General features: G+C 50.8%; 1 protein-coding gene across 2 annotated transcripts in view; it reads left to right on the top strand.

Moving 5' to 3' along the window:
• The window catches only part of Sufu (SUFU negative regulator of hedgehog signaling), an 88,644-nt gene that overhangs the window by 49,602 nt on the left and 23,021 nt on the right, over nt 1-16,021 (top strand). The window contains exons 4-8 of one of the 2 annotated variants that reach the window (XM_021151827.3): nt 2,258-2,400; nt 3,050-3,135; nt 3,362-3,434; nt 5,610-5,763; nt 7,343-7,454. In XM_021151827.3, coding sequence (XP_021007486.1) covers nt 2,258-2,400; nt 3,050-3,135; nt 3,362-3,434; nt 5,610-5,763; nt 7,343-7,454 — 568 coding nt within the window. Of the gene's footprint in view, nt 1-2,257; nt 2,401-3,049; nt 3,136-3,361; nt 3,435-5,606; nt 5,764-7,342; nt 7,455-16,021 lie in introns of both variants that reach the window. The other variant, XM_021151826.2, reaches the window with a different exon arrangement.

Below are 16,021 nucleotides of genomic sequence, written 5' to 3'. Positions count from 1 at the left end.
TGTTTTCTGTCTCTTGTCTTGTTTCCGTGTTTATCTTCAGTTCCAGGAGATGAGCTTAGAACCTTGTTCATATTTAGAAAATATTTGTCTTGCTCTTGATGGAAGAAGGAAATGAGTCTTTGATTTACCGTTGAGCACAATATCTATCAGCTGCAGGTGTTTAGAGCCCTCTCCCAGAATGAGAAGCGCCATCTAGGCCGAGTTTCCGTGGTTTGTTTTAGTTTGGTTTTGTCTGCATTGAATTTTGTGACGTGTTTTTCCAAGTCTCAGAGACACCAGTGTTGTGTTGTTCTATTCTGTTCTGTCTTTTCATCTTTATTCCTACAGACAGGATCTCATGTAGTCCAAGCTTCCTGTAAACTATGTGACCCTGATTTTCTCTTTTCTTTCAATTTTTATTATTGCATATGTAATATACCTGCGTGTATATGCGTGGGGGGGGCATGCTGGTTATAGACATGGCAGTGAAGAGGTTCAGTAGTAAGCAGGAGTCCAGGAACTTGAGGCTTTCTCAGGAGCTCCGCCCTCTCCTCCATGTCACTCCTCTGGTCCCCTGGAGGAGCACTCTCCCTCCCCTCCTGAATGAACACTGTGGAAGTGGTGGCAACTCCCCGAGCCTGCATCTGCCTGGGAAAGATGGGTGGGTAATGTTAGGTGACACAGGAAGGAATTAGAGTTCAGAGTAAGACAAGACAGTCAAGGCAAATGAGGGCAGAAGCTTCCGGGCTTAGGCTGGTGTGTGCACACGTGTCTGGCATGTGTGACGTGTTCTGCCTTGACATAGGCCACAGACCTTTAGCAAAGGAGGCTCTGTGCAAGCAGGTGTGAATGAGCTCTAAGCTGTGGAACTGGGTGAAATGTGAGCATTCGGGTCCTTGCATGTGTTCAAGGAAAAGAAATGGAGGGGAGCCGGGGATGGAGCTCTCTCACCTAGCTTGCCCAGTGCCCTGTGCTGTGTCTCCAGCATCACAGGAAACTGGGTGTAGTCAGGGCTAGAGAAATAGCTCAGTGGTTAAAAGCACTGTCTGCTTGTCCAGAGGACCCAGATTGGATTCCCAGCACCCACATCGCAGCTCACAAATGTCTAAAAGTTCACATCCAGGAGACCTGGTACCTCTTCTGATATCCTCAGGACCCAAACACCTAAGTAGAACACAAACATACATGCAGTCAAAACAGTCATGCACATTTTAAAAAGGAATCCACAACTGGGTATGGTGACACGTGTCTGTAGCCTCAACACTTGGAGATGAAAGTAGGAGGTTCAGAGTTTGAGGTCAACCTCGGCTGCATAGGGAATTGGGGGCCAGCCTGGGCACCTGTGGTTGCATGTGAACTGGTTAAAGTCGCACGTGCTGAGTGTTCATGACAAGAGACAGGTTTGGGGGGGGGACCTATACCACATGGGAATGTTCCCTAAGGGTTTGCTGCCTTAGACATGTTCTGTTTGGGTTTTTGTTTTTATTTTTTTCAGACTGTTGGCAGGTAGCCCAGGCTAGCCTTAACTCAGTTGTCCTCTTGCCTTCCCTCTTGATGCTAGGATTACACGCATGTGCTCCTCTTCCTTCTGGCACTTTATTTTATTTTTTTAAGTAGCAGGCCTTTGTGTCCTAAGGATAATTACTGTGCTGTCACAGAGGCACTCCCACCCCCACTCCCCACCCCGAGGCTGTACAGTCTGCTGAGGTGGGCAAGGGACTATCCTGACCTCCACTTACCTGAAGTCTCCGGGGATCCTCAGAAATCCTCAGTCTGCCTGTGGGAGACTGGCAGCGAGCGGATGGATCTCCAGGGCTGGGGTTGCGTGTTCCCTTTCTGTGCTGATTCACCAGCACAGAAATCCTGGCTTGTTTTTCCAAGAAGGCTTCCCACTGTTCCCAGCTCCCTTGCCCTCTGATGGTCCGCTGGCCCCACTGACGAGCACCTCATTCTTGGCTTCTTGATCGTGCCCTTCCCCCATGGGTAGTGGGGCTGGAGAAGCACAGCAGGTGCTGCAGGTCTTTGGCCTTCCTAGGCCACGTGAGTATGCACACCAGCAGCCTACCCTTTCCGGTGAAGTCAAACAGATTGGGCCAGCCTGGACCATTTGGTGTTTTGGGAGTAGCTGTAGTTCTTTGCTTGTATTGGGAGTGGGTGCATCCGGCTGCTCCAGGAGGCCTGGGGAGTGAGGAGCCTTCCAACCTGGGCTTTGAGGTTTCAGGGCAGTCTCCAAGCCTGGATCCAAATGCTGAGGGTCCTCCTGTCTGTCTCTCCACAGAGAACACCTTCTGTAGCGGGGACCACGTGTCTTGGCACAGCCCTTTGGATAACAGTGAATCAAGAATTCAGCACATGCTGCTGACAGAGGACCCACAGATGCAGCCTGTGCGGACACCCTTTGGGGTAGTGACTTTCCTCCAGGTGAAGTGCCATCAGAGGTCTCAGACAGTTTATCCTTGTGGGAAAAGTCCAGAACAGAGGGGAACGTGGAGGGGGAGAATAAAGGGCAGGAGACTCCCCTTGGTCTTCTTTTCCCTGTGGTGGGCTATCTGATTTCACACTGCAGGGCCAGAGGCAGGAGGGACTTCCCAGCTGAAAGCCAGCTCCAGGCTTACGTCCTATTTCCCCAGTGGGCGACTCTCCTCAGCTGCAGCTCATGCTTGCAGTTCTAACGAGGTCAAAGTGAAGAAGGTTCAGCTGGTGTCCTCAAGTTATACACGAAGGTGTAGCTATTGTGGGAACAGCTACCTGACCACCCCTGCCCCTAAATACCTGGCCTTAGGGACGACTTCCCCTGACTTCAGCCATAATCTGCCTGTTGTTTCTTCTGTAGCCAAGAGCTAGGTAGGCTCTGTGCCACCAGATACCTGGTCAGGCCTCTATGCCTGTCTATACACTCAGGAACCCCTTAGCTAGGCAAGCACCTCCTAACGGAGCCATTACATTTTGGGGACACCAGCCTAGAAACAGACCCTACCTATGTGTCCCCTACTTAAGAGACCCCTGAAAAAGCACAGATAGTTGGAGGGATGGCCATTAAACCACAGTGGCTTCTTATCCTGGGCCACAGATTGTTGGTGTCTGCACTGAGGAGTTACACTCAGCCCAGCAGTGGAACGGGCAGGGCATCCTGGAACTGCTACGGACAGTACCCATGTGAGTACATGTCCCCATAAGGTGGAGGCCTGGACCCTGGGTCTTCAGGGTGGCTGTCCTCCCTCCATCCCACCTGTAGAGTTCTTGCTTTGGTGTTTGGGGCACTCAGTTCTCTGTGATCCCCGACCACTAACATTTCCCTTTATGATCTGGGCCTGGGACAGCAAAGGCTATGTCTGCTGATCAGTGCAGACCCCCAGTTACCACCGTCTCTCCTTGTCCACAGTGCTGGCGGTCCCTGGCTGATAACTGACATGCGGCGGGGAGAAACCATATTTGAGATCGATCCGCACCTGCAAGTATGTCTTGAGTGAGGAAAACCTTGCTAGCACACTCTTCCAAGTACCACTGGCTTTCATCCTGACAGAGCGGAGGAGCTCTGTGTGTGAGCCAGTAGGATAAGGCATGGTCTGTCGCTTGAATTCTACAGCCCACATAGGAAAACAGAGATTTCAGCCCAGAAAAGCAAGTCTGACACATATATGTGCGCATTTAAAAAGAATGGACTTTATTATATGTAAGTTACATATCAACTTAAAATTAGATCACCACCCACAAAGAAAGGTAATCATGAGGGATATTGCACTTCCCCTACTCCTCCATCTTACCACACTTTCAGGGAGCTGCCCTCCCCTGTATCAGACAGCAACACAGGCTATGCTGACCCCACAGCTCATTGCAGGATGCTGATTGGTCCAATGATCCTGTCATTCTTCCTAACTCACTCCCTAGCCCTGCCCAGGTAGGTTGGCACTCTCTGATGTGTGGAGGAGTCGTTAGACCCTGCCAGTCTGCAGCTGACCCTACTGTGGCTGCCTGGGACAGTGTCAGTGTCACTTTGTGGTTTAGAATAGATGGTCGCTTGGCACACAGCTGCATTCTGGAAGCCCCGGAGCATTGCTGCATTTCTTGCACACCATGCAGGGGTAGAAGCACCAGAGCTCCTTCTGCTCACCTCACAGCAGAGGCAGGGTCATGGCCATCTCTGAACTTAACATGTTTCTGTAAGGCTCCCACAGCCTGTAAGGCAGGCCATGGCAGTGACTAGGCACTTCAAATTGTACAGTGGTGCGTAGTTTGCAGACCTATGGGGTCTTTGCTACCAACCTGTGAGTTCTGGGGCACACAGCCTCTTCCTTTACACATGAGGCTCCTCCACTTTCTGGGTACCTTTAACCCTGAAATGGTCTCAATGATGCCAGGGGTATCTCTACTTTGAACCTGCTTTCTGTATGGCTTCTGCTTATGTAAGAACCATGGAGGCTTCATCCCCTAAGCCTTGTTCTGCAGCCATGCTGGGAAACAGCATGGGGCTCTGTAGGCTCTTGTTTATCTCCTATACTCAGAAAAGACTTGGTCCCCTGAATTAGTAGAGCAAGCAGACTCTTCCCCTGAGGGTCTCAGGGCAGCTGCTGGCGAGAAAACTCAGGTTCTTCCCAAGCAGCTCCAGCCCCTCTGCTGTGCCTGAAACAGCTAGAGCTGTGTCCTGCCTGCTGCCTGCTGCCTCATCCAGGCGGCAAAAGCAGCAGAAGAGAGAAGAACGGGTGGCTTATGGATAGGAGACCATCTGTGACCAAGGCATAGAACAATGCGCTTGTCTAGGAGCCCCGGAGAGGGACGGACTGGCACAGGGACATGGGGGCTTCTGAGGAGTTTTTCACAGGAGGCTTACTTGGCCTGTGTGGCTGTTTATGGACAAGGTTCCAGATGACCTTTGATCCAAAGCCCAGCACCACAGAATTAAGTTTTACCAGAAAATCCAGTGATGTTTTGAGTACAACTCTTCCTTGAGGCCATTTGGAGAAAGTTTAAACTGAAGCGTGCCAATGTCTACACAGAGGCAAGGCCTCTGGGGAAGTGTGCACCCGTCACTGCCCTTCAGACCCCTATTGCAGCCTAGGAAATGGAAACGAACCCCATCCAGAGACCTCTGCCAAAGTTAGCTGTCACCGAGGCACAGGGAGCACTTCTGCTCTGGGGCGATGGCCCCCTCTAGCTGTTATAATGAAGAACTGCAGGTATGGGTTCCCAAGTCAGGGCGGGCTTACACCCTAACTCCTGTAGGGGGTGAGGTGGGGTATGTATGATCATTGTTGGAGGATCAGGAAGAGGGGAAGCCTTCGACCTTTCCTTAGAGAAATAGGTCTTGTCTCCTCCATCAGCTCTGAGGGCCACAGCTGTCAGGGCTGAAAGATGCACAATGGCCTTTGTGTTGGATGTTGGTGGGAAGGAAGTGTCCAAGGCTCATTCCTGCTGGCTTCCCCAACCCTGTTCCCAGAGAAGTCCAGGGGCTGGCAGGGGCCGTTGTGCCTGTAACAGAACAAGGTCAATGAGACCCTGATCTTATAGCAGCTGTCCATGCTCAGCACCTACAAGGGCTAATACTGGAAGTGGAGTGGCTGGGCCAGGGGCAGTAACCTTGGGGCACACGAGTTCACTGAAGGCACTCTGACTCTTTGGTTCTTTTCAAGCAGGAGAGAGTTGACAAAGGCATTGAGACAGACGGTTCTAACCTGAGCGGCGTCAGTGCCAAGTGTGCCTGGGATGACCTCAGCCGGCCTCCGGAGGACGAAGAGGATAGCCGGAGCATCTGCCTCGGCACACAGCCTCGGAGGCTGTCTGGCAAAGGTTGAGGCCTTCCCTTGCCTTGCTCCCTTCCTTCCAGGCTCCCCAGGACAAGTCTCTAACTAAATGGCAGCCCACTCTGATTATTTTCTGACAAATGAATTTTTCCAATGTGGGTGAACTATATATGAGCGTTATTGGCCTGTTTGTAGCTATTTCCTGTGTGCATTTCAAACACGCCAGTGGGAACTGTGTGTACACTCTGCTCCTTGGAATCTGACCTCATGTATGTGAGTGTGAACCATGGAATAGTTAACAGAAAATGTACACAGTCCACCCAAAACACGACAGCATATGTTCACCACCACAGAACTGACACAGACCCCAGCTCTGGCCTGAAGGCCATGCCAAGCCTGAGAACCTCTCTCCTTGAACCTTCCTGGGCTTTTAATGAGAGGGGCCCGAGTGTGAAGCCCCACACTGCCCTCCTCTGTAGTCCCAGGGGCTGTGGCAAGACAGCATGCTCCCTCTGCCTTCTGGGTAAGCTCTCGGAGAAGGAGGATGTGGCTGTCCTGTTGGACGCTCCCATGCTGGTCTTGGCTACAGAAGGACTTGTGGGGATTTTTGTTTTGTTTAGTTTTGTTTTGCTAAGGCTGTCCCTGGCTAATGCCAAAGGAAAAGTGGCCATTTATATACATGGCTGTTTAAGGCTTTCTGTCTTCTTCCTTTCTCAGTTCTTCTTTTTCATTTATCAAAGAATAAAATGCCTTTGGCCTTGAATAAAATACCTGACTTGGTTTACTTTGGAGATAGGGTCTCATGTAGCCTAGGCTGACCTCTAACTTTCTGTGTAGCTAAGGATGACCTTGAATTCCTGAGCCGCCTCCTCCTCCGAGCCCCCCCCCCCCTCCTTGCAGTGTTTTCAGAAGCACCGTGGCACCTGGCTGGCTTCTTTCTTTCTTTCTTTCTTTCTTTCTTTCTTTCTTTCTTTCCTCATTCCCTCTTTCCTTTCTCCTTCCTTCCTCTCTCTCCCTCTCTCTCTCTCTCTCTCTCTCTCTCTCTCTCTCTCTCTCTCTCTCTCTCTCTCTCTCGTGTCAGGGGCTCACATCCAGTTGCTTCTGACAGAGGAATGCCTTAGAGAGGCTGGCGGTCATGTCCGCAGCTGCAGTCATCGCTGCTGTCTTGTTTCTTGTTTACCCCGCAGACAGGCTCTCTTGCTCTCTGCAGCGTAAGCTGGCTTCTCATTTCCTGCCTCACGTGCTCATGTGCTGGGATTACGCACATGTACCGCCATGCCCAGCAATGTTTGTTTTTTAATTATTGTAAAATGATTCACTGTATAGTACCAAGTCACACCGCAAAGTTGCTGGTCGTGCCTTCTCCACTAGTACTGCCGGCGCATCCATCTCTCCTTTTCTCCTTTCTTCCTTTATTTGGAGGCAATGTGCTATTGTGTGTAGCCCACCCAAGCTGATCTCAAGCTTGTTGAACTCATATTTCAGCCGCCACTGCTGAGTGAGTGCTGGGCCTGCTGATGTGTGACCATGCCCTGCCTCTCACCAGCGCTGCCGCCACTGTTCTCGGCTCTCTCTCAGGCTGGGAGCCCAGAGGGCCTTCCGGCAACTTTGTGATTTCATTGCAGACACAGAGCAGATCCGGGAGACCCTGAGGCGGGGACTGGAGATTAACAGCAAACCTGTCCTTCCACCAATCAATTCCCAGCGACAGAACGGCCTCACCCACGACAGGGCTCCGTAAGTGTCTGTGTTCTGGGGCTAGGACAAAAGGATGGTGTTTTTCCTGAGGGGCCATCCCTGAGGATTACGTGACGGGGAGGAGTGTACATGGTTCTGGTTGAACGGACCCAGAGTCTGTAGGTTTAAAGGCAGCCCTGATCCAGGCAGGGCACACGGATCTGTGGACTGTAGCAAAGGACCTCAGAGGGGACTCTGCAGACCATGCGTACAAACAGCAGTAAATATTTACATGGGCTGTGTGAACAGAAGAGAGTCCAGGTTGGGACAAAAATCTGACTGAGGGCCTGTGAGCCTTGTGGGAGCCCATTGTGCTAAGCCAGTCCCCTCCTTATCTCACTCTGGGTCAGAGTAGCCCTTCCTTCCTTCCTGGAGCCTGGGCTCTGGCTGATAGCTACAACCCCAGGGACCTCCTTGTCTGGCTAGCCCTGAGTTGCATGCCTGCTGCTGAGGCCCTTCTTCCTGCCTGCCTTTCCTGGGGCCCAGAGAGGGGAAGGCAAGTCCTTTGCAGGCCTCTGCTGCCTGTCTAAGGGTCCTGTAGTCCTTAGGAGAAACCAGCCAACCCCGGAGGTCAGACTTGTCTCCTCCTTTGTTAGAAGGAAAGTGGTGGGCAAGACTAGGGCTGGGAATTCCCTTCTCGCACAGTATAGTGGCCTAGGGTGCTGGCCACTCAGAGCTGGGACCTCGCCTGCCTGGGTGGAAATTTCTCGGGCTTGGGTGGAAAAGGAGCTGGACTAATCCTACAAGACTAGGGTGATCCACCTACCCTCTACGGAGTCTGTGTGTCAACCTCAAGCCCTGGGGCCATCTGGGATGCACAGGGCCTTCCTCTGGGGGAACATAAATGAAACAATAAACCGGTCATGGTATGTGCAATCTGACTGAATACACAGTTTGTTGAAAATGGCCATGGGTTTGGAATCAGGCTGCGGTTGCTGATTCATGATCCTGGAAAGATCGGTGATGCAGCACACGATGGCAAACACAGCATGTGGAATAGGCAGCATGTGTGGAGAGAGAGGACCCGGACTGTGTGGCGAGGCCTGCAGCTAGTGTAGGAAGCTGCTACAGGGACTTGGGAGCAGAGGCCTGGTTGGTCAGCATTGAGGATGTGCCCTGGGAGCTGCTTAGGGTACTGACAGGGTTACTCTGGGCTCTCTTCCGGCCACTGTTTGCCTGGTGTACCTGCCACCCAGAGGCAGGAAAACCTGAGCTCTCTAACAGCGCGGGGAGGCCTCCAGTGCTACCCAGCGCCTTTAGCTGCAGCCAATGACTTTTTTAAGTTGCTTGGATTTTGCTCTGGCAGTAGCAGATAGCCAAGCTGTGTCATGGGGCATCTGGAAGCTTTCCACCTGCAGCCTGGACCCTGACCCAGAGCTGTGCTCCTCCCTAGGCCCCAAGTATGAATTCTTACACTGACTTCCTTGGCACTGGTGGTAGGCCAGTGGTACTAGTGGACTTGTAGCCTCCAGTAGTTCGCATGGAATGTGGAGCCAGTCACCTTCCAAATGGCCCTCCCACCTCTCAAAGAAGGCCAGGGCTTCTGACAGAGCTCGTGGAGAGCCCCTTGCTGCCCTTCTTTGACCTGAGACATGCCTGATATCTCATTCTCTGTCTTGTTTATGTGTCTGACTATTGTGTCCCTAGACACTGCATGGGGCACAGGCTGGACTCTCAGTTCCTGTAGACACCACAATGGGCAGTAAGGAAGTGATGGGCTGGGTACTTGGCAAAAGGTTGTCCCCTTTGTCCCCACTCTTTGCTCTGCATTGGCTGGTATAAAGACATGAGTGAGAATAGGTCTGGAGTCATCTGCTCTCCCTGCAGCTCAAGGTCCCCAAGGAGCTGAAATCTGACATCCGGAGGGGTGACAATGTCTCCCTCTGAGGTTCTTGGTCCTGTTTAGCAACTTAACAAGCAGCTGAGCAGTGGTTTCTCCTCCTCACTCCCCGGCTAGGACCACCCCAGCGTGCTCTCAGAGCTCCCAGAGCCTCGCTCTCTGTTGTCTCCAACTCAACAACGGTCAGCTCAGTTGAGATTAGCAAGCACCATTGTAATATCTGTGCTGCCCACCCTGGGACCTGACCTCGTTTCAGATGCACCATAAAGATGGTGACAGAGAAAGCCAGTCCCAAATGTGCTGGCACCGCTGTTTGCCCTTCTCCCCCTGGGAAGCTGCCGTCACAGCATGGGCCCTATTTGGTCTGCCTGGCCAGTTTTCCTTTCGTCAGGACTTTGGGCTAGGCGGTCTGATGCATAGGTCTTTGTGGGTCTGGATCTGACCTAAGGTCTCAGAGATGGATTGGTTTAGAACAGCTGATCTGGCTGAGCATCAGCCGCTGGGTCCTGGCCTACTTGGGGAATTGGCTACTTGCTAATTTCATACATCCATAGCAGCCAACAGTTTATACCAGTATAATTTAATTCATCCTCGAAGCCACTGTAAGAAGTAGATACTAAAGCCGGGCGTGGTGGCGCACGCCTTTAATCCCAGCACTCGGGAGGCAGAGGCAGGTGGATTTCTGAGTTCGAGGCCAGCCTGGTCTACAAAGTGAGTGCCAGGACAGCCAGGGCTACACAGAGAAACCCTGTCTTGAAAAACCAAAAAAAAAAAAAAAAAAAAAAAGAAAAGAAAAAAAAAAAAAAAGAAGTAGATACTGTTATCTATTTTCTTTTTTACAGAAGAAAAGGGTGAGGCCTAGGGAGCTGATAAGTAGCTTAGGGCACACTCAACAAGTGTGGTCCTCCTTGCCCTGTGCTCAGGGACCGTGAGGTGAGGACCATGCGGGCTGTGCCTCTGAGATAATAATGATCTCACTCAGGTAACTAACTGGTTGTAGCATGAATAGGGACAAGCTCTCACATGGCACCGAGGACAAGCTAGGTCCATGTTAGCAGATTGCCAGGCTTATTTCACTGTAAGAAAGACCTCTCATTAGCCCCGATGATTCTAGAAATAATGAGCTGTGTCATAACTGGCTCATTTATAGAATTACTTTTAGACACAGGCCTTATTTTCTTCTTCAGAAACAAACCCTATCTCTGGCTCATCTCCCACCTCAGGACCAGGGGATTTCCTTCTTTCTGGAGCCCTACTTCCTGCTTCCCAGAAAGGCAGCCCCTCTGGTAACCTGTTCTGCTCGCTCCCACTGTTGCCAGCCTTCTTCCCACTGCCTTCCTGGAAGGCGAGTCCTGGGCCCTCTTTGGGGCGTCTTCAGCATTTCACAACCCTTGCATTCCAGCCATGAAATTTGTATCTGCCTTTTCCCAAGATGATCAGTTGAGAAAAGCCTCCTTCGGCTTGCTGGCGCCTCCCTTCCCACTGCCTGCTCGGGTGAGTTTGGGAAGCAGCCCTTTGTGCCACATGAGGACAGCCTGGTCCAGAGCTGTTCCTGCCAACACTTGTTGGGATCCAGGGTGGGAGTCATGGGACATCCTGTCTGTCTGAGGTCCCTGTTCAGCCAGAGGCTGATATTAACTCTCCTGCCTCTCCATGGGCATGGTGACAGGCAAGCCTGTGTGGTCAGGTGTGTGCAGGGGAAGGTCTGTTTCTGTAAGCTGCCCCTCCAGTGTCCTGTCCCTGTCCTCACGTAGCCAGTGACTCACTGGAGAGGAGAGTTCCATAAGCAACTCTGGGTCTTGCGTCTTCCCAAAGGGACAGGCATCATGTGTGTGCACATGTGCGTGAGAGAGAAGGCTCTTGAGGAGTCAGAAGGCCTTTCAAAAGCAAGCAAGCTTAGCATCACTGCTTAGCCAGGCCTCTTATTTGTCTAAAATAGCACCCGAAGTTTGTAAGGATGCTCCCCCCACCCCTTAATTTCCTGAAGAATGAGTTCTCCTGTTGTGATACTACCTCTGTAAGATTTCCACATAACACGCACACACTCCTCCCTCCCTCCCTTCTTTCTATTTATTTTTTACTTATTTATTCTTATATATTTATTTCTGTTTAAGATGGAAGTCTTACTCTGTAGCCCAAACTGGCCGGGAACTTACAGGTAGCCAATAGCACAGGCTGGCCTAAACTCAGGGCCATGCTCCTTCCTTGGCCTTCCGAATAGTGGGGTTGCAGGTAAGAGCCACACACACAGGCCTACTCCTCTCTTTACCTCTGTGCAGGCCTCTGCCCCCATCTGCATGGTCTTTGGATGGGGTGACTTGGCTGCCCCTCACTCCCATCTCATCCTGGCCGGCCGGGGAGTTGTTCTTTGGCTGCTTGTTTTGTTCAGCCTATGGTGTCCATGAAGTGCAATTAGAAGGAGCTCTCTGGTTTCATCCACTCTGCCAGTGGGTTTGGGTGAAGGAGGTGAGTTTCCCCCTAGGAAGGCAGCTGGTTGCTGGGTACCACTTTGTACGTAGGACAGATTTGGACGTGACCCCGCTGTCGGTCGGGGTTATGTGTTAGGGCAGCAGACAGCCTGGAGCCTCTCTGTCACGGTGGCTTCACTCACAGTTCTGATACTGGCACAGTACAGTCGCTTGCCCTGGAAAGCAAGCCCAGAGAGAACCCTGCTTCAGGGCTACAGTGGAGAGGCCAGGGCCTCGCCTCCACTGCTCCTGGAACACGGGCTTTGTTTTGGCTCCTTCACTGTGAACCTAGCTGTCTAAAGGTCTGTACTGCCGTGCTCAGAGCCACGTCTGAAAGGACAAAGCTGACGTGGCTCAACATATGTTTTGACTCTGGTCTTTGCTCCACTTCTGCAAAAAGACCAAGCAGTGGCCATCGTTCAAGGTTCCTGGCTGGTGCTTTGAGTCGAGGTGCAAACGCTGCATCCCCTTCACCAAGTTGCACAATCGGGAATATTTTTATCATCTATCCTTGATCTTCGGTGTCACCCAACACTTCAGCAGTGAGTCATTTCTGCAGGGAAGGGAAAGGGAAGGTTCAAAGGTGAGAGCTGAAGAAAGGAAATGACTCAGTATCTCAGAGAAAGGAAAGCTTGGGGCAGAGCGGGCTCACGTGAGACTACAGGGGTCCTGGCCTTACCCCCAAGTCAGAGGAGCCAGGCGAGGTGGAGTGGCCAGAGGATCTTCCGAAGCTCAGCACCTCTGTTACAATCTTGTTCTGCCTGCCTTTGTCCTTTCAGCTTCGTGCGGGGTGTATGTGTGCGTGTGTGTGTGTGTGTGTGTGTGTGTGCATGTGTGATGTTTGTGTGAAGCAGCATTGCCCCTCATCTCCGCCTGTTGGTACAGAGCAGCAGTACTGTCAGTGAGACACGGCCCTGTGCTTCCCTCTCCCTCACACCCTTTCTCAGTCCTGACCTGAGGAGAGGCCTACAAGTGGCTCTTTCTCTGGAAAGTTCAGAGCTTCTGTCAGCAATCAGAAAGCAATGGGAATGATCTCCCAGGCAAAAAGCCAAAGCCAGAGGTGGCACTGGGGCTCTGCCAGGCCACTGTACTTCACTTCTGATTTGTCACCAAGCCCAGTGTCCTGCTTCCAGGTGTCCCCAAGGAGAAGGTCTCAAGTCATGTGGCCAGTGTAGACGTCATGACTATCACAGGATGAGGACTGTGGCTAGCAGGAATTTCAGCTGCTTGGTTCTTCCTCCCACCCCTGTTGCCATGGATAGAGGCAGAGAGCACTGCTTAGGTGAGTGTGGAGAAGTAAGACCTTTCCAGAGGGGAGAGAAATATAGATTAGGTGCTGCCAGTCTGCTGTGAAGGCAGGGTGACTGGAGCATGTGCCATAAACCACCTCGGACTGCAAATCAGGAGGCTCGTCTTCCCACTGGAAGGTGTGCTAGGCTATGTGGAAAGTCACCTTATACAGTGAGAAGGGTAAATATAGATCGTGTTATACAGACGGTGGTAACAACAAAGAGGAGAATTAGGTCCACTTCCGAACTGTCATGGTAATCACTCCTTGATCTTTTGGCAAAGATCAAGTATAGCTATTCTGCATACCTGCCCTCTGTGCTCTGAACACAGGCAGAACCCCAGGCTGGAGAGTCCTTGAGGCTGAGTAGGTATTACATATCACCTGTGGGGCAGGGGATTGCTGTTTCCCCCCTTCACACAGTAGAGTGCCGTTGCCCAGATTCTATTAGTATAGAGTCAAGCCAGGGCATGGTAGTACAAGCCTGTAATCCCAGAACGTGAGAGCAGAGGCAGGCAGAGTGCTGCAAGTTTAAGAAAGCCTGGTCTACATAGGGAGTTTCAGGCCAACCAGGGCTACATAGACACTGTCAAACTCCATGAATCGGCCCCTGTAGAATCAAGGCACTAGGAATAAGCACCAGTCAGTGTTTGAACCGTGATCCTTTACCTGAAGAGCCGCATCTCTTTTCCACTGTGTACACCTGCAAATGGAGACAGAGCAGAACATGGTGACACATAGTTGGAGTCTCAGCAGGTGCGTATTGAGGCAGAACTAGTTCTAGACTGGGATGGATAGACAGACAGACAGACAGACTCTGTTTGTTAAAATAAATAAGCAGGATGTAGTGACACATGCTTTTAATCCCATCACTCTCAAGAGGCAGCGGCAGAGAGATCTCTGAGTTCAATGCTAGTCTGGTATATATGGTAAGTGTGTGCACACAGGTCATGGGGCTACGTAGAGAAGCCCTGTCTCAAAGAAACAATAAAGAGCCGGGAGGAGGTAGCACACTACTTTGATTCCAGCACTCAGGAGGCAGAGCAGGCAGATCTTTGAGTTCCAGGTAGCCTGGTCCACAGAGCAAGTCCTCAGACAGCCAAGCCTTGTCTCGAAAAAACAAAGACCTGATGATGGTGATGATGGTGATGACGGTGATGACGGTGATCAGTAGGCAGAGGCATTTGCTCCTGAGCCTGACACCTGAGTTGGACCCCTGAGATCCACAAGGAGATGAATTGGCTCCTACAAGTTGTCCTCTGACCATCATACATGTTATGGTATGTGTGTACTTATGCATATATAATACACATACAGATAAGTACACGCAGAGGACTGTAGAAACGTCTCAGTGAAGAACCTAGGTTTGTTTCCCAGCCTCCCACAGCGGCTCACAACCCTCTGGAACTCCAGGTCTAGGGGACCTGTGCTACCTTCTGGTCTCTGCTGGCACCAGGCATGCACATGGCTCACAGACAAACCTGCAGACAAGACACCTGACCGTGTAAACAAACAAACAAACAAACAAACACATGTGTCAAACTGGTTTGGTGTTGGTGGTGTTGTTGTTGTTGTTGTTTTGGTTTGGAGGGGAGTGGTTGTTTGGTTAGTTGGCTTTTTCAAGACAGAGTTTCTTTGTGTAGCCTTAGCATCCTGGAATTTGTGCTATAGACCAGGTTGGCCTGGAACTCATAGAGATCTGCCTGCCTCTGCCTCCCAAGTGCTGGGATTAAAAGTGTGCACCACCACCCAGTACAACAAAAGTATTTTAAAGAATTAGAATATTGGACTGGAGAGGTGCCTCAGTGACTGCCCCTCCAGAGGACCTGGGTTCAGGTTCTAGCACCCACATGGCAGCTCACAGCTGTCTGTAAGTCCAATCAGACAGACGTCAGATTGGAGTCGAAACACCAATGTACATTAAAAATTTTTTTTTAAGTTAGAAAATTTAAAAAGAAAAAGATAAAAATAATTATAAAGAGTAAAACAGAAAAGGTGAGAAAAAGCCCAGAAAGTGAGAAGATGCTGACCAAAAGTGAGGGCTTTAGTAGGGTTTGTTTCATCTTACACTGCCCTGTCCATGGCCGAGGGGACTCTAGGCAAGAACTCAAAGCAAGAGCCCAGTCGGAGGAACTGAGTAGAGGCTGTAGGGGAATGCTGCTCATTGGCTTTCTCTCGGCTGCATCCTTATACAACCTGGGACCTTCAGTGTGGGAGAGACATAGCCTGCAGTGGGGCTGGACCCTCCCACATCCACATCAATCATTAATCAAGGAAAACTGTCCCGCAGGCTTGCCTGCAGACAGGTCTGCTGGGGACATTTTCTAAGCTGAGATTACAGCCTCTTCCCAGGTAACTCTAGCTGTGTCAAATTGACAAAAACAAAACAAACCCAGCCAGCACAGTCTCCACCATGAGGAGGCAGGGGAGGCAGGAGCAAGTATGAGCCTGATGCGAGATGTACGGCGAGAAGAAAGGCACACAGTAAATAAGAGAGCAGAGGCCAAGGCCAGCCTGCTCTAGAAAAGAAAAGAAAAGAAAAGAAAAGAAAAGAAAAGAAAAGAAAAGAAAAGAAAAGAAAAGAAAAGAAAAGAAAAGAAAAGAAAAGAAAAGAAAAGAAAAGAAAAGAAAAGAAAAGAAAAGAAAAGAAAAGAAAAGAAAGGGAAAGGGAAAGGGAAAGGGAAAAGGAAGCAATGAAGTTGGAGGTATGGCCCAGCAGGTAAGAGCTAACAAAACCTAAGCAGTAGTAACACAGCTAAGCTGGAGGAACAGTACCTGACCAGTATGCATAAGCCCTAGGTCCCATCTCCAGCGTCACAAAGATAATCATTTAAGAAAATGAGGACCTGTGAGAAAGGAGCCTGGTCTCCTCTCTCCAGTCCTCAGTTTTCTAGCTTCTGACTGGGGGTGTTCTTTAAGTACATGTCATGGTCTAGAGGTGAGAAGGAGCGATGTAGTCGGTCATGTGAAG

The sequence above is a fragment of the Mus caroli genome, unplaced genomic scaffold, assembly GCF_978045245.1.
Source record: "Mus caroli unplaced genomic scaffold, Mus_caroli_1 scaffold_20, whole genome shotgun sequence".
NCBI classification, from domain to species: Eukaryota; Metazoa; Chordata; class Mammalia; order Rodentia; family Muridae; genus Mus; species Mus caroli.
Note: the sequence above shows the minus strand (reverse complement) of the source record. Positions and strands in the feature narration are given on the sequence as shown.